The 22,420-nt window shown below is 35.7% G+C and overlaps 2 protein-coding genes, 2 long non-coding RNA genes and 3 pseudogenes across 4 annotated transcripts; 2 read left to right on the top strand and 5 right to left on the bottom strand.

Moving 5' to 3' along the window:
* Positions 1–1,992: 1,992 nt before the first annotated feature.
* Positions 1,993–3,209, bottom strand: LOC147940960 (F-box/LRR-repeat/kelch-repeat protein At2g29770 pseudogene; annotated as a pseudogene).
* Positions 3,210–4,353: 1,144 nt separating this feature from the next.
* Positions 4,354–5,870, bottom strand: LOC147940961 (uncharacterized). The gene is made up of 5 exons (XR_015560663.1): positions 5,647–5,870; positions 5,360–5,450; positions 5,173–5,262; positions 4,881–5,058; positions 4,354–4,589 (listed from the first exon to the last, which is right to left on the bottom strand). It is a non-coding gene; the product is annotated as an uncharacterized LOC147940961 (long non-coding RNA).
* A 1,319-nt stretch (positions 5,871–7,189) lies between these two features.
* On the bottom strand, positions 7,190–8,038 carry LOC147940962 (putative F-box/kelch-repeat protein At2g29860; annotated as a pseudogene).
* A 7,355-nt stretch (positions 8,039–15,393) lies between these two features.
* LOC147940963 (uncharacterized) lies at positions 15,394–15,816 on the top strand. The gene has a single exon (XM_087458331.1). The coding sequence runs from the start codon at positions 15,394–15,396 to the stop codon at positions 15,814–15,816; it is 423 nt and encodes a 140-aa protein (XP_087314457.1).
* A 1,745-nt stretch (positions 15,817–17,561) lies between these two features.
* On the bottom strand, positions 17,562–18,802 carry LOC104704367 (putative F-box/kelch-repeat protein At2g29800 pseudogene; annotated as a pseudogene).
* A 164-nt stretch (positions 18,803–18,966) lies between these two features.
* LOC104704385 (uncharacterized) lies at positions 18,967–20,076 on the top strand. Its single transcript, XM_087458332.1, has 4 exons — positions 18,967–18,984; positions 19,118–19,321; positions 19,410–19,550; positions 19,660–20,076. The coding sequence occupies exons 1-4, from the start codon at positions 18,967–18,969 to the stop codon at positions 19,801–19,803; spliced, it is 507 nt and encodes a 168-aa protein (XP_087314458.1). The 3' UTR covers positions 19,804–20,076.
* A 196-nt stretch (positions 20,077–20,272) lies between these two features.
* On the bottom strand, positions 20,273–22,369 carry LOC104700540 (uncharacterized). Its single transcript, XR_753601.3, has 4 exons — positions 22,152–22,369; positions 21,614–21,864; positions 20,646–21,450; positions 20,273–20,549 (listed from the first exon to the last, which is right to left on the bottom strand). It is a non-coding gene; the product is annotated as an uncharacterized LOC104700540 (long non-coding RNA).
* Between the last annotated feature and the right edge of the window lie 51 nt (positions 22,370–22,420).

A 22,420-nucleotide genomic window follows, 5' to 3' on the forward strand; every position in this document is an offset into this window, starting at 1 on the left:
CTTTCCAAAAAAAATAATTAAAAGTTTTCAAAGTATATGATTTTTTTTCTTTCATGTAAGTTTTTTCCTTTGTGTCAACAAACAATTAACCAAGCTAAAAAAAATTGAGTCAAATGTCTCTGTATGTGATTACTTGACTCACAAGTATCTTTGTCTTTCATAATGAAGCTTCCTCCAAAAGAGCAGAGGTAAGCTAATGTTTTTCTTTTTTTCTAACTTTTGAGTTCATGGAAACGGTTTTGAGTTTTTTTCCTCAAAAATGTTAAGACAATATTGAACATAATTTTAGTAAATTGTAATATTTTGTCAGGAGTTAAAGGTATTTCCTGAGAACTTAGCTGATGAGATAAAGATAAGTTATGATTCTGACGAACCTCAACCATCTGATATAACTGATCAAGAATCTGAAGAACCTCATGAAAGAAATGATGGAGAAGAAATGCAACAAGTCGCTGCGGAAGATGAAGCTTCTTCTGATGTAACTCATCATGGGAACTCTGAAGAATCTGCTACTTCTCCAAGACCAGTGTTACCAGACATGTTACATCTAGACCAAACTCATTCTGGTGATCTGGATCATACATCAGTAGGTCAGCTGCAAAATATGGATCCACCTGCAGACCTGCTGAGTCTTATCATAATCAAATAGATGTACCTTGTTTGATACTTGGATTTGTTATCTCGATCGCAGGAGCAATTTGAACCAACTGAGGAAAATACAATAGAAACCGTTTGTTCGGATGCCACGGGAACAATTCAAGAGAAGCAAGAGGTAAGCCATTATCCTAATCCAAAGTTACAATGCTCTGTATATACTTAATCAAAAGTGTGTAACTCTTCTTGTGGTTAACATTGAACATGAAAATATCAGGGATCTGAAGTAACATACAATGATGAGCCTATATATGCAGAAGACCACAGACAGTCCATTGATCCATTGGCTGTAGAACTTAAGAACAATCAAACTGATGGTATCAATTGATGAAATGGGTAAGCTACGACTAAGCTTGAGATAATTGCACCTTTGATGAAATCAAATTGTTTAATTTCTTTTGATATTCAAGTGAGAATCTTATAAGCTTTTTGGTTCTAAACTTCTAACTTTTACAAGGAACACAATCTGATTCTCTTTACTTTGTTCTCCAGTTCCGATGCAGAGAATTCATCGCATTTAAGTATAAGGAAAGATCAACAAAGAACCAAGTCATTTTGGTGTATAATCAAACACCAAATATAGCTGCAGCTACCACATTTTATACAGTGCTAATATGCATACAAAAAAGGGCGAATGCATGATAAGATTTTTGTGTAGATAGGAACTTTATGTTTGTGGTGTATGATGAAATGTATGTTTCATACAAAAGTATAGCGAGAGAGTATATAGGTTTTTTTGTGAGTGTTTTGCTTCCTTAGAGCTCACGGCAACTGAGAGATTCACTTTGACGTACATTTTTGTTTTCTTGGACTATATTTTCATGTGTCTTAAATAAATTTACTCTTTACAGTTTTACTATAAGGTGAAGAAAGAAGTAAAACAGAACAGAAAGAGGGTAAATATATGGTACGTAGCAGAATAGGATTCGTGAAATCTGATAGTGATTGCTTATTACAGAAGAATGTAAATGCAAACTACCTAAAAAAAGAGAGTTAAAACAGTACGTAATGACTGCTAAGATTGCTAAGTACGTAAAGATGCATATCAACAAGTTTTGTAAGAATCAAACAGGCTAAAACACGAATGCCCTATTGTGCACAAAGGTAAAGAAAGACGAGTTACTTTCAGAGATATAACAAACAGCTTCTGAACCACTTTTGCTTCATATTTGTTCTTATCAACAAGCTGCTAAAAACCGTAGATGTCATATTAAAAGATCCTTCACCTGCAAGTAAATGAAAAGCCTAAATAAGACTTGAGGCTACTGAAAATGCCATAGTATCATCAAAGATTAACATACCTTACAACTGCAAGAAACCATCCCATGTCACGAACCATCAGAACGTAACAGAGCGACACAGATCAATGAAAGGTGAGTTGACGGATTTAAGCACACGCGATCTTGATACGACCGTCCCCCCTATCTCACCTCCTTCAAGTCTTTTTAAGACGATCTCTATGCACCAAACATCTTTAAGACCTTGTAGGCTGTTAGTAGGGCCTAAAAGCATCAACTTCCCACCAAAATTCGCCAGTTTACACTCATTTAAATTGAGGTTGGGCAAAAAGAATTCACCCACCACACATCTCCAAACCATATCATTGGGATCACATACCAGTATCGGATGTTGAAAAGCACAATGGGGATACACGCTATATAGCAAATCCTCAACCACACAAAACCCCTTGTCGCAGTGATACCACAACCAATCATTATCAAATCCCAATAGCTTCTGCATTGTACCTCGTCTTTGTTCATAAGCGAAACAACTCACAGCGCTCTTAATGTATATCCTCTCTTGCATCACCACATATGCCAAGAAATTTCCACTCCAAGTACAGAGCGGGGTGGACCAAGCACTGGCACATTACTCCAAGTTTTAGTCTCTACATCGAACACCTCGATCCAATTATCATCTCTCTGCTCGCAACCTCCGATCACGTAAATCTTTCCGTCGATTACTCCGGCAGCTGCACAGTAGCGAGTCCTCTGCATTCTCGGGAGCGAGCGACATGTGTGGAATCTGCAATCGATGCGACACACCTCCGATGTGGATCGATATCTTCCGTTGTCTCCACCGATCACATACATGTGGTATCCGATTGTGACCACAGCAGATCCAAGATTCATAGGAGGAAGTGATCTGACTTCGGTCAATCGTAAAGAGATGTTTCTTGGAACGTTACGGTTGAGAATGAACCAGCTCGGTATGATATAAGGAGGGAATCGGATCGAAGCGTAAAGAACCGGTTCGGTGAGGCCGAGTTGCGAGCGCCTTTGGTAGAGTCTCGACGAAGAGATGACGTCATGAAAGGAACTTGAGAAGAGAGATACCTTAGGGTAATTACATCTCTCGACGAGTAAGAGGATGCTTTCGGCGATATCTTCTGGGATGTATCGAGTAACCGGTACAAGATTCTCTACTTGTTCTTCCTCTTGAGGTTTCTCGTTTTGATTCTCTTCTTCTTGTGGGTTCTTGTGGAGTTCTTCTGGTTTCTTGTTTGAATCGCCGCCGTTAGAACTGTCTTCGAAAGTTTCAGAGATTGAAGCCATCTTCGTGTGACCTCAGTAGCAAAGAATTAACTGAAACGGAGACTAAATTCAATTTCTGAAAGAAGCTGTTACTTTCTGTATTTTGTTTTTTGTTCTTGCTTCTCTTATAATGAAACCATAGTTATTAAGTAAATGCTCTCTTATAAAAAGAAAAATATTATAAAATAATTTTCTTTTTTAAAAAGTAATTAAAAATTCTCAGTTTAAGTATATCATTTTTTCCCCTGTAAAAACAATTCACCATCGGTTACTTGACTAACAAGTATCTCAGTTTTTCTAGCTAAAACCCTAATTTGTCTTTCATACGTTGAATTCAGGTGATTTCTTCGCCGTCTTGACTGGGGTACTGATGAAAGGATACTGAGGGATCTATTTTCTCAATGCCTTTCTCTGGTTTACCAGTTCGATTACGTAGAGATTGGAATCCAATAATTACGAACCAGATATGTCACAAATCAATGATGAAGAAGAAATAAAGTACTAATCTCTTAATTTGCACAGCCAGAAGAAATGATAGCAACGAAGGGGCCAAAGAAGATTTGGGTTATTGAGAATATAATTAAAGGGAACTGATATTTATAAGCTCTGTGAGAGAGAGATCATAGCGAAACCGGAAGTAGTATAAACTACTCTGGTTTCATATTGCTCATATAGTCGAAGCAGAGTTAGGTTTCACTAGTGTATAAACTACTCTGGTTTCTTACAGAAAAGTAGTCATATATCTAAAATCAAACCGGAAGTAGTTTGTGAAGAAAGAGAACCAAAAATAAAGATGCATTTCAACATGTCTTGTTGATTTTTTTCATTAAAAAGCTAAAACTGCAGTGGCTGCACTACAACAAATATGTACATTGTTAGCACGAAAGAAACGCTATAATATGTAATTCATAGCTTTTTTACAAATGCTATGTTAGGCCACTGTTATCGTAGGTACCACACATACAATAGCGCCAGATATGTATGCTATGATAAAGTCTTCTACCATAGCAGTACCAAAATGCTCTGTTATGGGGCTTTTCTAAATTTTTAAACTAATGTTATAAGTTATTTTACACGCTAAGTTAGGAGTTAGTGCTATTTTATATAATATGGTAGTATCATTTTTTCTTTCAAAATTTATTAAATTAAATTCTATATTTTTAAATTTCATAAAATAATATTACATTAACCAAAATAAGTCTTACATAACATCAAGTGTCACCAAGTCTTAAATAAAATAAAACTAACATTACAAAGAACAAAGACAAACTTTACATGTACATGTAACCCATCCAAACCTTTCTTCTGCTCACTTTGCCATGAAACAATCCAATGAACAGCCACTAGTTCACTTTGAATATATGAAAAAGACATGTTCCATGTTATCCTCTCCATATGCATCTGCTCATATGAAACAAAAGAATCATGAGAAGCCACAATCTGCCATTAACAATATAAGCACATACCAATCACCGAGAGATAAATAAACCCTAAATTGTAATTGTAACCAAAACAAAAACAGAGTCAAAAGTTGAATCAGTTCAGAAGCAATGGTAAAAATCTTATTTTTTGTACAGTTGGTGAAGTCGTAGGACGCACAAAGGATTAAACAAGAGAAATGAAAAACAGGAAAATATATTCAAAGTGTTTACAAACCTGGTCAACCAAAAGTCTAAGCGAAAAGCATCTTACCTGAAACTTGAGCTGCAATTTCCCTATCCTTCTGCTGGAGTTATGCTTTGGCTTCAAGTCTAGATATATCCGACTGTTGTCAATACACAGCAAGGAAATGCAGATAGATCACAATTAACGAGTATTACTTCTCTGCAGGTTTCTTCTTAACGAGTTTGTGTTACAACAACTTGGGCTTCTGAAAAAAAAAAACCAAGTTCATATTAGAGAGTGAGCAACAAAATTCACATAAAAGATCATTGTTACAACAAGAACCTACACATGAAGAAGAAATGCAGCCAATTAAACCTACCCTCCATTGTCCAATGCGAACAGACCAGACCAGTTTTCTAGCTAGAACAGAGAGCGACTCTGTATGACTGTATCTACTGCACGACTTTCTCTATAACCACCAACACAAAGACACATCAATCCAGACACAACATCCAAAAGTTTTTGTTTATAACATCAACAGAGATCAATCCAAAAGAGAAGTTTACCTTAGAGTTAATGCAAGATCTATAATGCGGCCAAGCTCAAACGAGGGATTAGCCATTGGAGAAAATTCCGTGAAAATAGAGACCATATTCCCTATTAAAACTCACACATATATAAATTTGCCATCAGTTCACAATATTACAAAAACCAGAGAAATCAAAAGTAATAATCTGAAGAGACCCAAAACAAAATTCATAAAATCACAGGAGCAAGGCAAATACATTCATACATCTCACAAAAATTGAAGCTTTCAAGCTAAACAACATAGGAGAAAAGAGTAAGAACTAACTTGCCAAACTTGATAGTATAGCTTGTGGTAATCATAAAGGCCACGACCATCCACTCTGAGCTCAAAATTCCAACACAGATTCCATGAATTTACTTGAATTAACAAGAAAACCCAGATCAGTACGGATTCATACAGCGAGAAGAGAAGTGAATCAACACAAATGTTGCAGAAACCCCTAAAATCTGAGAGTGAATCAACACAAATGTTGCAGAAACCCCTAAAACCTGAGAGATAAGCAGAAGAAGATGAGATTACCGACAGAGACTTAAAGAGCCTCTTTGTGACGATGGTGGTGGAATTGATATAAATCAATATGGATGAGTTGGTTCAGTGATAAACAGAGTCTCAAGTCAGAGAGAGAAAGAGAGAGAGAGAGAGTACATTCGACCAAGTTTCCTCTACGCTTGCCGGATTCTGGGTCCTCCACTTCTGTGGTTTTCGCAGTAGTGAGAGATTTTTCCGGAGAAACCAAAGCTGCATCCTCTAAATTCAGATCTGTTAGGAGAGGGGCCAGATTCTTCGCCTTGGCATGAGATTGGGCAATAATCTCAGAAAGAAACCAATTTGGGTCGGGTGAGAGTCGAGAGATACCGGATTAGACTTTACTGAAGCTCCAACAACTCATGCCGTTGATGGCGACGACGGTGGTTTCCAAGATGAAACCCTTGACGAAGGAGAGTTTCTAATTTTTTTTTCTTTTGAGATATGTTTAATGTTTTAATTTTTCAAGGTAAGTTTTTTTTTTCTATGGACTTGTTCACATACGACGCTTAAGTGAAAATTTTCCCCAAATATTGGCGGAACAAGTAATTTTAACTTCCCGCTTCATGATTTTTTGTTATAGTGTTGTTTGAGTGCTATTATAGGGTAATCGAAAAAAAAAGTTATCTTTCATAGCAGTTACGAAAAATGAGTTATTGTCTTGTGCTATCAATGTGGATATTTCTTGTAGTGCTGACTCAGAGATTGTGCACAAAGATTAAGGACGAGTTACTCTCTAATGCCTCAGATAACAGTTTCTTGAATCACTTTGCTTCATATATCAACAAGCTGCTCAAACAGTAGATGTACGTAATATAAGATCGATCCTTCACCTGCAAGTTCATCAAAGCTTAACCTATATCACAGTTCAAACTCATCATAGAAAACATACCTGCAAAGTACTGGAATCATCAAACCGTAACAGTTCGACAAAACTCAATAGAAGGCAAAGTCCACACGCCTCCTAAAAACACAGGCGAGACTGATTCCACCTTCCCCCAAATCTGATCTCCATTACGTGTTTCCAACGCAATCTCGACACAACGAATTTCACGTATAGACCAATAATTGTTCCCCAAAATCACCAACTTGCCACCAACATTCGCCATCTTAGACCAATCATCACGGAGCATAGGCAATTGATAAGTGTATACACCCATCACAGGTCTCCAAACCAATTCATTCGGATGATATACCAGTATTGGATGTCCAAGAGAACACGTAGGATCATAGGCATACAACAAATCTCTAACCACACAAGACAACGGGTGCCAAAACCTCTTCAATTGACTTTCAAGTCCCCATGACTGCCATAGACCGTGTCTTGGTTCGTAAGCCAAACAACACTGACGATCCAAAATGAAGATTCTCCCCTGCATCACAACAGACGTACCAAACATTCCATCCGCACTAGCTTCGTTAGGGCATAGACTAGGAACAGTTTCCCAAACCTCAATCGTCACATCGAACACTTCGATCCAATCATCATCTTGCTTCGTGCGACCACCGATTACATAAATCTTTCCGTCGATCACTCCAGCGGCTGCATTGTAACGAGCCCTTTGCATATTTGGGAGAGGCCCCCACGTATGTAATCTGCAGTCGATGACCATCGCATTCGTCCGGCTTGATTAACGCAGAGGTAACCACTCATAACGTAACCACCCATAACGTAAATCTTGTGTCCGATTGTGACGGCAGCAGATCCAGGAAACATGGGAGGAAGTGAAGGGACTCTGCTCAATCGTAAAGGTACGTTGTTTCTCCGATGAAGAAGAAAGACCCATCTTGGGTAAGTAGTCATCATTGAGAATCCCATCAAGGCATAAAGAACCGGTTCGGTGACGCCGTGGTCCAAGCGCGTTTGGAAGAGCTGCTGCGAAGTGATTAGTTGAAGAAAGGCTCTGCAGACGCAAGATAGAACCGGGTAATAATAACAACTCGACACGCGTGCGACAATGATCGCCATGACATCTTCAGGAAGTTCTTGAAGAGGAAGATTCTCTTCTACTTCTTGAAGATTCTCGTTTTGATTCTCTTCTACTCCATCTTGAGGATCCTCGTCTTGAAGATTCTTGTTTGGATCATCACCACCATTAGAGCCGCCGGAAAGTTCAGAGATTACAACCATCGCCGTGTGTGTTACGTTAACAGCAAACGAATTAACTGAAAGTGAGACTAATTCAATTTTTTTCTTTGTAAAATAATGTTGTACTGTTGTGTATAGTATTTATATTAAGGAAACCTAATTGTCATTTCACTTGGCATCACACTCACTCATTCAGAAACTTTGTTTTTTAAAAAGTTATAACATTTTTCAAATGATAATTTGTATTAAATGTTTTTTCATTTCCTTAAGTCTCGTTATACAGAGCATTACCAAAACAAAAGGTCTCATTATATCATAATTTACTAAAAATGTGTTTATTTTGCTTAATTTCTATTTTCACGTTTTTTGATATAAAACAAACCCTAATTTGTCTTTCAAATGCTGAATTCAAGTGCTTTGTTCGTCGTCTTGACTGGGGTACTGATGAAAAGGATATTGAGATAGCATTTTTTTTTCTTGAGTTGGCGACATTATCGATTAAGGTCTCCACATTCCCGTAATCTCAATGATTTTCTCTCTTATTCGACTATGGAGAGATTGAAACCAAATAGTTGCGAACCAGAGATGTCACAGGTAGTGCAGAAGATCAATGATGAAGATGAATGTGTGGAGATTTGCATTCAGACTTTCAGTTACGTCGTTTAAGTAAACCAGTTTAATTGTTTTACTCCCAGACCCATCTTCACATCTCTGAATTAAACCAAGATTTCAAATTGCTTATATACTTGATAACTTGAAGGCTTGAAGCACATTATATTTACGTTGGTCTTTAAATGGTAAGAAGAGAATCAAATTTCATAAGATTTCAGTAGATGAAAATGTTACTTACAAACAATCATGACTTAATTTGTAGTATTAAGTTTCTCACTTTGAAATTGTAGTTACCAATAAAGTCAAACCCACCGGTACGGTTAAATCATCTTCTTCTGCTTATCCCTTATAAACCAACTAGTGTATACCCGGTGCTATGCACCGAAAAAATTCTTAGAATCGGGATTTGATAGTATTATACCAAATCTTTTGTTTTATTATAGTAACATTCAGTTGATGGTATAAATACATGTACACAACTGAAAATGAGGTCAATAAAATAAATGAAAATGAACATGATAAAATAATTCATGAATTAATACATTTAATAGTGATCTATATTTAGATGTAAGCAGGTCCGGCCCTTGACACATTATCATGACACATTAGTATTGGGCCTCCAAATTTTTGACATTTTTAGTAAAAAAAATAAGCCTCAAAAATATATTTTTATTGCAAAAATATGCCTCATTTTTATGAAAGTTATAGATTTGGCCTAAATTTTAAATTTATCTATTTTTTATTGCAAAAATAGGCCTCATTTTCCAAAATTTTAAGATTTGGTTTCAATTTTAAATTTTTATCTATATTCCATAAGAAAAAAAAGTTTTGTATTGGGCCACAAATTTCACTGGGCCGGTCCTGGATGTAAGAAACATGTCTGTTTGCTATCGAATCTAAGTTTATTTTTTACGTCGACCATGTACTCTATCTTCTTCTTCTTTTTGGTTAAAATGTCTATCTCTTTCTTACTACAATGGTTTTTTTTTTTGTTTTTTTTAAAAAAAAATATTCCGAATACCCTTTGGTATTCTGATTCTTGTTTTCTTTTTGGATAAAAAAAAAATTTTCATTGTAGTTTGTTTAATCTAAGAAAAATACTTAGGTTCACTCCTAGGGTGAACCTTCTTGTTCACTTCTTTCTTATCAACCAATCAGAATCTTATATACATTATCTTGTTTTAAAAAATAAATCAAAACTAAATTAAAAAGCAATACATATTAAGGAAACAAATTCTGTATAATATTTTTTAAGGAAAGTAGAATATTAGTTTGGTTTAGATTTTACAATTAGAATGAAATGATGTATCGGTTTGGGTTTACAAATAAGGTGATTAGGGTTTAGATTTTACAATTAAAACAAAATTATATGTCGATTTGGGTTTACAAATGAAGTAGTTAGAATTTAGATTTTACAATTAAAACAAAATTATATGTCGGTTTGGATTTACAAAATGAGATGGTTAGGGTTTAAATTTTACAATTAAAATAAAATTATATGTCGGTTTGGGTTTACAAATGAGATGGTTAGGGTTTAGATTTTACAATTAGAACGAAATTATATGTCGGTTTGGGTTTACAAATAAGATGTTTAGGGTTTAGAATTTTACAATCAGAATGAAATTATATGTTCGGTTTGGGTTTACAAAAGAGATGGTTAGGGTTTAGATTTTACAATTAGAATGAAATTATATATCGGTTTGGGTTTATAAATAAGCGGTTTAAGTTTTTAATTTTATAATAATGTATACAGATTTTGTTTCCTTATTTTATAAGGAGATGAATAAATAGGTTCTTAAATATACTATGACATGTCAGATTCTTATTGACTAAAATAAGGAAAAGTGAACAAAAGGGTCACTTTAGGAGTGAACCCAAGAATTGGTCCTTAATCTAAACTCTTTTTGTTGGCATGCATAGTGTTCAAAAAAATAAAAATAAAAAATATAAACTCAATGATCTTTTATGTATAGATGATCTAAGATTTTTTGTTTTTGTTTTCATGAGTATATAACTTCTTAATTATACACTGAATAACCAAAAATTGATAAAATCTAATAATTTTCTAAACCAAGACATGAAGAACCTTAATTATTATCAGTTGTAGTGTCTCGACTTCTCCAAACCTTTATTTAATTTTTCTTGTGTTTCATCGTTCATCTTTATCTACCGGTTTCTCTATTCTCTACACCCTCTTAACAATTGTTGCATCGATGCAGAAGTGGATCTCTAATTCTAAGAGAGAGAATGAGATGAGATGCTGAAATACAAAAGACATGAAATTCATTAGAAAAAAAAAAATATAGATATGCACATATAGAAGAGGAGCAATATATACATTTCATAGGTAATGATTTAACCTTTTTTAAATGCAAATCGTTGAAACTACGATGAGATAATAACCAACAGTATCCTCATATATGTTGATATCAATATCCAACTCATGTAGGACTTGTACATCTTTATCTTCAAAGTGTCAAATGTTGTTGATGCCTTGATATACGAATCCGCATATCCAACATGAGATTTTCTCAGGGATAAAAAACTCACAAATGAATAGAAGAAAAATTTCAACTTTTAACTCACGGGTTCATAAGAATTTGAAGGAGAAAAAAAAATCTATATATAATAGTAAACCCATTTTTTTGTGTCAATTTTTAATCTAACGGATGAGATTAGTTCCAACTTTAATCCAACGGTTTAAAATTATTAATCGTGTCTTTTTGTCACACCCTCATTTTTCAAAAATCACACCTCTTAGTCTTTGCATCTCTTTGTTGTACCTCTTGGTTTCAAAAATCACATCCATTAATTTTTACACCTTTTAAATCACACCTCTTAGTCTTTGCATCTCTTTGTTGTACCTTCTGGTTTCAAAATCACATCCATTAATTTTTACACCTTTTAAATCACACCTCCTTAGTCTTTGCATATCTTTGTTGTACCTTCTGGTTTCAAAAATCACATCCATTAATTTTTACACCTTTTAATTTCACACCTCTATGTGTTACACCTCTTTGTTGTACCTCTATGTCTTACACCTCTTTGTTTATTATATATAAACTTTTCTTGACTACATAAACAAGTTTTGAAAAATTATTTTCTGAGTACTAAAGAATTGTATTATTGAAGTGTTTTTTAACTTTCAAGCATCAATCTCTAATTCAAGGTAATTTAATATTTTTGCTGTGAATGACCTGTAGTGTTTCTCGGTTAGATTATTATTACTGTTAGTCGACACTATTAAGTTCATACATTAATCTTAGTTTTGTTAACTTTTAGTCTGTTCAAAATTTTTAGCCTTTCCGGTTTTCATGTTTTTGCATGGCTAATGTTATTAAGTACGTGTGCCATATTTTTTGCATGGCTAATGTTTTTGATTCTCAATGTGCAGATTTTATTTTTTGACTTTCTGGAAAAACCAAAACCAAGATACGAGAGGCATGATGATATACAATGATGCTAGAACTACGGATAAGCCAAATTTTTTTAACAAACATGGTATAATTATAATTTTATATATGTTCTTATTTTAACCTATTTATTTTTCTAACAAACATGGTATAAATGTTAATTTTTTTTTTTTTGTAGGATGTCCATTAGATGTTCATGATCTAGGTTAGTTTACATTTTTGTAAATAAAGTTTTTAAATATTTTAGTTGAATTATAATTTTTTATACTTTCTGGGTATCAAACATTTTGATAATATATATAAATATTACAAATTAGCATGGAAATAGAGAGTGCCGAAGAAAAAGCCAGACATACTTGTGACAACATAAAATCAAATTCTAGAAAGCGTAAGCACGACCAAATGACAAGTCAAGTTAGAAAGAAAAGATCTACTAAAGGTAACTTATTTAGTCTTTGATGACTTTCTAATATGGATATACAACTTTTTAAAAACATAATGTATAACAATCACTTTTATCTATATATAATAGCAAACCCACTTTTTGTGTCAACTTTTAATCCAACGGATGAGATTAGTTCCAGCTTTAATCCAACGGTTTAAAATTATTAATCGTGTCTTTTTGTCGCATCCCCATCTTTCAAAAATCACACATCTTAGTCTTTGCATCTCTTTGTTGTACCTCTTGGTTTCAAAAATCACATCCATTAATTTTTACACATTTTAAATCACACCTCTTAGTCTTTGCATCTCTTTGTTGTACCTCTTGGTTTCAAAAATCATATCCATTAATTTTTACACCTTTTCAATCACACCTCCTTAGTCTTTGCATCTCTTTGTTGTACCTTCTGGTTTCAAAAATCACATCCATTAATTTTTATACCTTTTAATTTCACACTTCTATGTGTTACACCTCTTTGTTGTACCTCCATATTTCACATCTATTAATTTTTACACGTTTACATTTTACACCTCTATGTCTTACACCTCTTTGTTTATTATATATAAACTTTTCTTGACTACATAAACAAGTTTCGAAAAATTGTTTTCTGAGTACTAAAGAATTGTATTATTGAAGTGTTTTTTAATTTTCAAGCATCAATCTCTAATTCAAGGTAATTTAATATTTTTGCTGCGAATGACCTGTAGTGTTTCTCGGTTAGATTATTATTACTGTTAGTCGACACTATTAAGTTCATACATTAATCTTAGTTTTGTTAACTTTTAGTCTCTTCAAAATTTTTAGCCTTTCCGGTTTTCATGTTTTTGAATGGCTAATGTTATTAAGTACGTGTGCCATATTTTTTGCATGGCTAATGTTTTTGATTCTCAATGTGCAGATTTTATTTTTTGACTTTCTGGAAAAACCAAAACCAAGATACGAGAGGCATGATGATATGCAGTGATGCTAGAGCTACGGATAAGCCAAATTTTTTTAACAAACATGGTATAATTATAATTTTATATATGTTCTTATTTTAACCTATTTATTTTTTCTAACAAACATGGTATAAATGTTATTATTATTTTTTTTTTTTGTAGGATGTCCATTAGATGTTCATGATCTAGGTTAGTTTACATTTTTTGTAAATAAAGTTTTTAAATATTTTAGTTGAATTATAATTTCTTATATTTTATGGGTATCAAACATTTTGATAATATATATAAATATTACTAATGAGCATGGAAATAGAGAGGCCGAAGAAAAAGCCAGACATACTTGTGACAACACAAAATCAAATTCTAGAAAGCGTAAGCACGACCAAATGACAAGTCAAGTTAGAAAGAAAACATCTACTAAAGGTAACTTATTTAGTCTTTGATGACTTTCTAATATGGATATACAACCTTTTAAAAACATAATGTATAACAATCACTTTTAGAGTGATCTGGAATCTGCCAAAAAAAAAAATGCAAGAAATTTATAAAATTAGTGTTTAACCTAAAGAAGAGAACATCAAAAGGTGAGATATTATTATCACTTGTTTCACCACATCGACTTCGTTTTCGCTGTCGTTTATTGAAAAACATGATGGTACCGATTCATAGACATAAGTGGGAAATCAAATAGAGGGGGATGCAGCCTGGAAGGAGAGCAGCCAACACGGTGGAATGAGATAGATTGGGAGAGACCAACATAAAATCCTCTGTTCTATATTTTATTAATTTTCTGAACTTTTGTAGTTTAATTGAATTGCTTTGATTGAATAGCTGATGAGTGTACAAGTTTTTGTCTATATGCATTCTTAGTCTGTTATGTCTTGATTTTTTTTCTTTTCCAAAGAGGAATATGTGATTTGAAGCAAATATTACAAATTCATGTATCAAATGTGTTAGTAGGAAATAAGGCAATCAAGATTAACCCATTAAAAGGGAGGAAAGAAGAGGGTTTTTTGAGGGAAAACGTGAGACCAACATGCATGTAACTGTGGAAAGCATTATAGCCAAATATATATCTCTAAAAGTTGTAGCTGAAGAATGTGAGTTACTCTATACTAACCAATTAGGTTTGATTGGTCGGTCATATAAAACTCGGTTTTGTACATATCTAAAAGTGAGAGAAAAAAACATCCACAAGCATAAGTGAAATTTTATATATGGTTAAAAGTAATGTTCATAGTAAATCATTTGTATACAAACTCCACTTGCTTACAGATCGGAATATTGATTGTGATTTGTGAATCAGTAATCTATGGAAAGAGAAATCGCGTATCAAAGTGAAGGGGAAACGAAACTCAATCCAGCCATCTACTCCGATCCCAATCTTCGACCTTCCTTCGACAAGTGGCATATAATATTTTCTCGATACAGTAAATAAACCAAGAGAGAAGCAGCCTCATATGTATTTCGATTGATAATGATCAACAACAAAGACAATTTCTAATAGCGAATTAAGAAAGGATACCAATATATAGCACCATATGGTCGGAGACAAACATAAGTGAAATTTTATATATGGTTAAAAATAATGTTCATAGTAAATCAAGCTCTAAAAAAGGCTCATTTTTGTGTGTGACAACATAAAATATAATAACATTGAAATGAATCTTTGGCTTTTTAATCAGCAGAAAGCAATAGCAAGAAGTGAAAATGATCAAATTGATTGAGAAAAGAAAGATTTTAGGATGAATTACAAATGTTAAATTTCAATTTAGAATTTCACCTCCCCGTACGGCAAGGCACGGGTCGCTTTCCTAGTTATAATAAAAGGATTTGTTGTTTGTTTCTTGAGTTTTATATTTTGAAAAATAAAAACATGTGCTCGATAGAGAAAAAAGATATGGGGATCATGGAGCAGTGGAGAAGGAAGACACATTGCCGCAGGTACAAAGGGAGGATCCAGTATGTCGTTTTGATGCGTCTTGGAAGGATATGGACAACATAGCCGAGATGGGCTTTGAACTGCAGGGAGCTTCACGACCTCTTTATGGAGTCACGGGCGTCACAAGACAACTCACACCCCTCCATGCTGAGCTTGACGGGTTGATATGGGCGATGGAACAACTACTCCTTAATGGCTTTGACAGAGTCCACTTTGAAACAGATTGCTCTAGTATTCCCAAGCTTTTAGACGAGCTAGAGGATTGGCCGGTTTTTGCCACTGAAACAGATTCTTTCAATAGGCTCCGAGGCAGGTTCTCTATTTTTTCAATCTCTTATATTGCTCGTACCAACAATGTCCGTGCCGATTGTCTCGCTAAAAGCGCTCGAGCACGAGGAACTCTTTTCTCCCATGTAAACTCGCAGATTCCGGAGTGGTTGGCTCATGAGGCTAACCTTTTCGATCTAGCATAATAAAATATGGTGATTTTGATGTCAAAAAAAAAAAAGATATGGGGATCATGGGTTGAACCTTTGAAGATGGAAACAGTTTATTTATTTATTTATTGTGGAGGTTAATAAGAAGGTATTTTGTTGTGTGGAAAAAAAAAACAGAATATATTATTGTCTAAAATCAAAAGCTTCATTTTTTTCTCTACCCATGAACGTGGTGTAGAAAATTTAGTTTTAATTACCTTTTTTAAAATTATAATTAGGATCCCACGATGGTTTTTTTCTGAATAGGATTTTGTTTTAAAAAAAAAAAAATATTATTTGAAAATAACTAATGTGTCACAATTTTACTGGTCGTGTGACTTGTGATTTATAAGATAAAGGATGTTTCATTTTTTGTTCATATGGTAGAAAGAACTTGAGACCATTTAGTGAAACTATACACCAAAAAGGATAACTAACGAAGGTGCATTTCAACAAGTTTCGTAAGACTTTATGTTTCAAGGCTAAGAGAATGGCCTAGTCATCCACACAGATTAAGAAATATACACAAAAGTTAAGAAGGACGACTTACTCTTTGATGTGTCAAGTAAACAGTTTCTGAGTCACTTTGCTTCCTATATGCTTTCTCATATATAACAAGATGCTCAAACAGTAGATCGATGTATTAAAGAACCTTACCTATAAGTAAGTACGACTACTTTAAGCTAAATCAAATGGCTGAACATGATTGGCATCATCAATAGTCCATACTCATCACAGAAAACATATTGTGATGGTATCATCCCACGATGGAATCATCAAACCACACCAGTTTGATTAAGCGCAATCAAAGGCGACTTTGCAGGATGAAAGGACATGCGATCTTGATTTGACCTGACCCCAACTATCACCATCTTCTCACGTAATTCCAGGGCGATCTCTATGCACCAAATGTATTTTTACCAGTAAAAATTGCAACAACCCCTGTTCTCTGTTTAGAAACCCTATTTTGTTGTTTAAATAATAAGGTCACCAATTGGGAAAATGCTCCTTGAAGATCCTTTTGGTAGTCACTATCAAATCTGATCAAAACCACCGGTTAAAGTGAACCGGTTTGTCTTGCTTTTATATTGCTAATATACTTGAAGTACGGTGAGTATCTTAAAAATGAGAACAGAGTATCATACTAACGATATTAACTTCTCTTTTTGTATGATCTATATAGATAGATAACTTCAGGCTTCATCAGGACTCTGTACTTCCACAGTTTTATATTGTTGTTACCCATAATATCATAACCACCGGCTAATTAGATCACCGTGTTTTGCTTCATCTCTATTATACCAAGATATCATATTGCTCATAGTAGAAGCAGATTAGGTTTCATTAGTGTAGACTACTCTGCTTACTTACAAAAAAGTTATATATCTAAACTAAAAGCAAACAGAAAGTAGTTGACACAATGTTACTGAAAGAAGAACAAAAAACCCAAAATAAAGATGCATTCCAGCAGGCCTCGTAGTGGCCGACTCTACACATTGTGCACAAAAAGATTAAGAAAGACGAGTTACTCTCTAATGTGTCAGAACAAGTTTCTGAGTCACTATGCTTCATACTTGCTCTCATGTAAACAAGCTTCTCAGAAACAATATATGTAATATGAGATCCTTTATTCATCATGACCTGCAAGTTTATGAAAACCTAAATATAAGACTTGAGGCTCAAGAAAAATGTCATAATTCATCATCAATACTCCAATACTCAACAAAGATTAACATACCTTGCAGCTGCAAACGAATCATCAAAACGTAACAGTTCGAGAAATCACAAAGAAAGGCGTCTCGACTGAAGAATGCACATGCGATATTAGTGACTCGACCGGCGAGGTTGATTCGACCTTCCCCCAAATAGCACCATCTTGACGTTTTTCCAACGCAACCTCTACACACAAAACGTTTTTTTCCGAGTCATGATCACACCATCCCAATATCACCAACTTGCCACCAAAACTTGCCATTCTAGACACAAGATAACCGAGACTAGGCAAATCATCTAAACCCTTGACAGGTCTCCAAACCATATCCTTTGGATCATACACGAAAATCGAAGATCCAACAGCCGCCACATCAGGAATATTAATAATAGCATACAACAAATCGTCAACCACACAAGAGGAAGCGTGCCAAAAATGCCTCTGTGGACTTCCAATTGCCCAACTACTCAATCTACGTAGTCTTGGATCGTAAGCCAAACAATAGTGATGATCCAAAATGTAGATCTTATTATCCAAAACCACATGTATAGGAAACACTCCGCTAGAACTAGCAACGGAAGAGAATGAACCAGGCACAGTTTTCCAAATCCCCTTCTCTACGTCGAACACTTCAACCCAATCATTATATCGTCTCTTGCGACCTCCCACCACGTAAATCTTTCCGTCAATGACTCCGGAGGCTGCGTAGCAACGATCCCTTTTCATATTCTGGATACGTTTACACGTATGGAATCTACAGTCGATGACAATCACAGCCTTTACGCGTTGGTTTAAGCCGTTGCGTCCACCCATGACGTAAATCTTGTGTCCGATTGTGACGGCAGTGCATCCAAGAAACATTGGAGGAAGCGAACTGATTCTGCTCAATCGTAAAGACATGTTGCTTCGATGGAGAACGTACCAGCTTGGGGGTGCAAAAGATGGGAGCGAGATCAAGGTATAAAGAACCGGTTCAGTCAAGCCGAGGAGCGAGCGCGTTACGAGGAGTTGATCCGAAGAGATTACGTCACGGAAGGCTCTGGAGAGTAGAGATAGCCTCGGGTAATGACATCTCCTGACGAGTGCGACGGTACTTTCGATGAGTATCACTGGGATGTGTCGACGAAGCGGAGCAAGATTCTGATCTACTTCTTGATCGTCTTCTTCTTTCGGTTCTTTGTCTTGATTCGCTTCTTCTTCTTCTTCTTGCGGGTTCTTTGTTGGATCTCCGCCATTAGAGCCGTCGTCGGAAGTTTCAGAGATCAAAGCCATCGCCGCCGTGTGAGTGTGACCAAGTCTTTGAGTTAGTTATGAGATGTTTAACTGAAAGTGTGACCAAGTAGACTTTGAAAGAGCTGTGACGTTTGTTTTAGACCTGTGGTACTCTATTATAAAAGGAACGAAGACCCTAACGACGTCGTATAGACGATTGTAAAATGAGGCCTAAATACGCCGTCTAAGCGATATTCAAATTAGGGCCTTATAAGGCCCAAACAAAAGTACAGTAACTGAAGGACTTGAATTATTTTGTTTATTTATCCTTAAAAAGGACCAAAAAAAAAAAAATAGGAAGTGGGAAGAAATTAGAAAAAAAATGGAGAAAAAATCGAGTATTTACAACTGAGCGATGAGGTTGAAGAAGACGGCGGTGAGGCACAGCGGCTGCTGGAAGAAGAGTTTTCACGGAAAGGAAAAAGCTTCTACGAGGTTTTTAGTCTCAGAGGAATCCGAGTCAACCGGGTCGACCCGGGTTTCATTTCCTGCTCTTTCAAGGTCCCTCTTCGTTTGACGGTTCGTCTCTCTCTGTCTCATTTTAGGAATACCTTCCTAAAACTTAAAACGGCGGTATTGATCACTTTTTAAGTTTTGATAATGGCAGGGTCGGGACGGGAATCTAGCTAATGGTGCGATTGCAAATCTTGTGGATGAAGTTGGTGGAGCGCTTGTACAAGTCGTAAGCTTACCTTTGTGTGTTTCTGTGGACATGTCTATTGCATTCCTTTCTCAAGCTAAGCTCGGTGTAAGTCTGTCTTCTCGTCTTCTTCTTTTTTTCAGTCTTTCAGTCTGTCTGTTGTGTGATTTATTGAATAGTCAGAAATATGATTCTGAAATGCAAATATATTTTTCAGGAGGAGTTGGAGATAACGTCGAGATTGTTAGGCCAGAGAGGAGGTTATACAGGAACACTTGTTGTAGTGAGAAACCAGAGGACCGGAGAGATTATAGCAGAAGGTCGACATTCTCTCTTTGGCAGACAAGCTAGTAAGCTCTGAGGTCGAATCTTTCTTTTGGCATTCTTTGTTTGGCACCTTCAAGTGTTTCACTGTTATGTGTTATGTCTGTTTTCAATGATAGGGTTATGGTCAGCTAAATTTGATTAGGGATCTGTTAGGATGCCGTTTTCTTCTTTCTGGTTGTGTAAACTTAATCATTTGTAGGGATAGCTTATAAATATAATACCGAACCACCATTCACAGTCAGTAAACTTGATAGTTATGGTGGTGAAAATTGTAATCTGTCTCATCAATCCATTTACATTCGGTAAACTTGATACTTATGGATCCTCTGTGGCATTTTTGTTTTCTTCGGCTATATATTTTCATGTGTCTTGTATAAAAGGTGATTTTGTCTTTACTATATAAACCATAATTTCATAATATTGCTCATATAGTCATATATATGATAGCAGATTAGGTTTCGTTAAATCTGATTGTTATTACTTAATTCCTAAAGAATGATATATGTCACAAAACAGAAAGAAGTAGAAACTAGTTAAACCAAAGTTGCATTCCAACAAGTCTCGTAAGAATCAGTAGAAAGAGAAAGAGTGGCCAACTCTACACAAGGCCTATTCTGTTAAAAGTGATCACATTCTTGCACGAAGGTTAAGAAGGAAGACGAATTACTCTTTAAGGTGTCAGATAAAACAGCTTCTGCACCCCTTTTTGCTTCATATTTGCTCTCATATCAACAAGCTGGTAGCTAAAAACAGTAGATGTAATAAAAGACCCTTCTTCACCTGCAAATCCATGAAAGCCGAATAAGACTTGGGCTTACAGAAAATGTCATAAAATCATTGTCAATATAGTCCATGCACATCCAAAGAGAAACCTACCTTCAACTGCAAGAAACCATCCCATAGATCATCAAACCGTAACAGAGCAACAAAGATCAAAAGAAGGCGAGGTCCCGGAGATAAGCACAATCGCCTTTGAATCGACCTTCCCCCAAATCTCACCTCCTTCACGTCGTTCTAACGTGATCTCTATGCACCAAGTATCATTATACGTGGTTTTTTAAGTGGCCAAAACCATCAGCTTCCCACCCACATTCGCCATTTTACACACAGAGTATCTGAGGTAAGGCAAACCTCCGATGACATAGATCTTTCTGTCAATGACTCCGGCAGCTGCACGGTAGCGAGCCCTGTGCATACTTGGGAGATGGTCCCACGTGTGGAATCTACAGTCGAGGACAAACACAGTCGATACAGGTTGATTCAACCCGGTCAAACCACCGATCACATACATATTGTATCCGATTGTGACCACAGAAGATCCAGGATACATAGGAGGAAGTGAAGGGACCTCGCTCAAGCTTTCTGAGATGTTTAAGTTGAGAATGTGCCAAAATCACGATTATAACTAGCCAATAGGAAATACCAAATCAAGAAACTGCGGGAAGAAAATGAAAGCCAGTAGTTTGGTAACCCATAGTAACGGTCTTTAATGTTCTGCTGGGACAACTCTCCTGAAGGTATGGACACTCAGCAGCTCTTGTACACTCTCCCCTGATGAAGAAACTACAAACATGTGCTCGGTTCCTTTTGTAGTATGGCGTTGTTCTTTGAAGCATACGAATGGTATCATTAGATCGAATCTTCCCAAAAGAAGACTCGTAATCTAGTTCAGCTCTCTCGTCTGCATAGAAGAAAGTAAGATCATTTCAATAAAGCCACTATAAAATCAAGCTTTTCAACAGGATCTCATAACTGTAGTATTGCCACATTTCAAACCAAATCAAGACTCAGAAGAAAACTATTCATCAGATTCCAAGCTTGGACATAGATAGAGGCAACCATACCTTTCGATAATGCTCTTCAGCAAAAAACTCCCGGTTCACAGCACTCTTTGGGATAGAATCATGAGTACTAATGTTGAGCGCCGTGTCTCTGACCTGAACCGGAAGACCATACTCAGTTTATCCAAGAGACAAACTTGAGATACATGCTTCAGCTTGCAGCATGTCTAACAAACTTCAGTCTTCTTGAACCTCTCATCCCGCCCAGGTCGCCACCTAAACACCGTGAAAGGTCGGGTACAGATCTTGCATTCCTAATCAAACATGAATCACATATCAATACCAAAAACATACAGTCATAAGTATCATAACATCATCATTCTCTGCAATCAAATTTGGGGTCTTAACATAATTTACAGATATCATCAATTCGAAGTAGCCAAAAAGGTTTTGACTTTTCCCCGAAATTTCCTAAACCCTAAAATCAGAAATCACTAAAACTGCAGCTCCAACACTCAAAATCAACAGCTCCAACAACGAGTACGAACTTAACAATGGATGAAGAAGAAAAAAGGAGAGATTGGAAGTTGAAGAGTTTTACCATTCGAACGTAAAGGATTGTCACCGAGACAAGACTCGCATATGATTGATTGGGAAATCAGAACGTTCCCCATCCATCAGCCTCATTCATGATCTCTCAGTATTCTCTCTTTCTCAACCTTCCTGAATTTGATTTCGTCAGTCTCTCTCTCGAACATGACGAAGATGACTGACTGACTGGGAAACGAACAGAGGGAATCAAACCAACAACAAGTGGATACGTAAACCGAATTAAACCACAATTAAATTTAAAACAAATCAATAAACCGG

This window comes from Camelina sativa, chromosome 7, assembly GCF_030686135.1.
Source record: "Camelina sativa cultivar CO46 ecotype springtype chromosome 7, ASM3068613v1".
Classification (NCBI taxonomy): domain Eukaryota; kingdom Viridiplantae; phylum Streptophyta; class Magnoliopsida; order Brassicales; family Brassicaceae; genus Camelina; species Camelina sativa.

Coding starts and splice junctions, on each gene's coding strand:
- LOC147940963 (XM_087458331.1), top strand. CDS start 15,394: ATGGACAACATAGCCGAGATGGGCTTTGAACTGCAGGGAGCTTCACGA.
- LOC104704385 (XM_087458332.1), top strand. Junction 19,322..19,409: donor AGGTCCCTCTTCGTTTGACG/GTTCGTCTCTCT, acceptor TGATAATGGCAG/GGTCGGGACGGGAATCTAGC. Junction 19,551..19,659: donor TTTCTCAAGCTAAGCTCGGT/GTAAGTCTGTCT, acceptor TATATTTTTCAG/GAGGAGTTGGAGATAACGTC.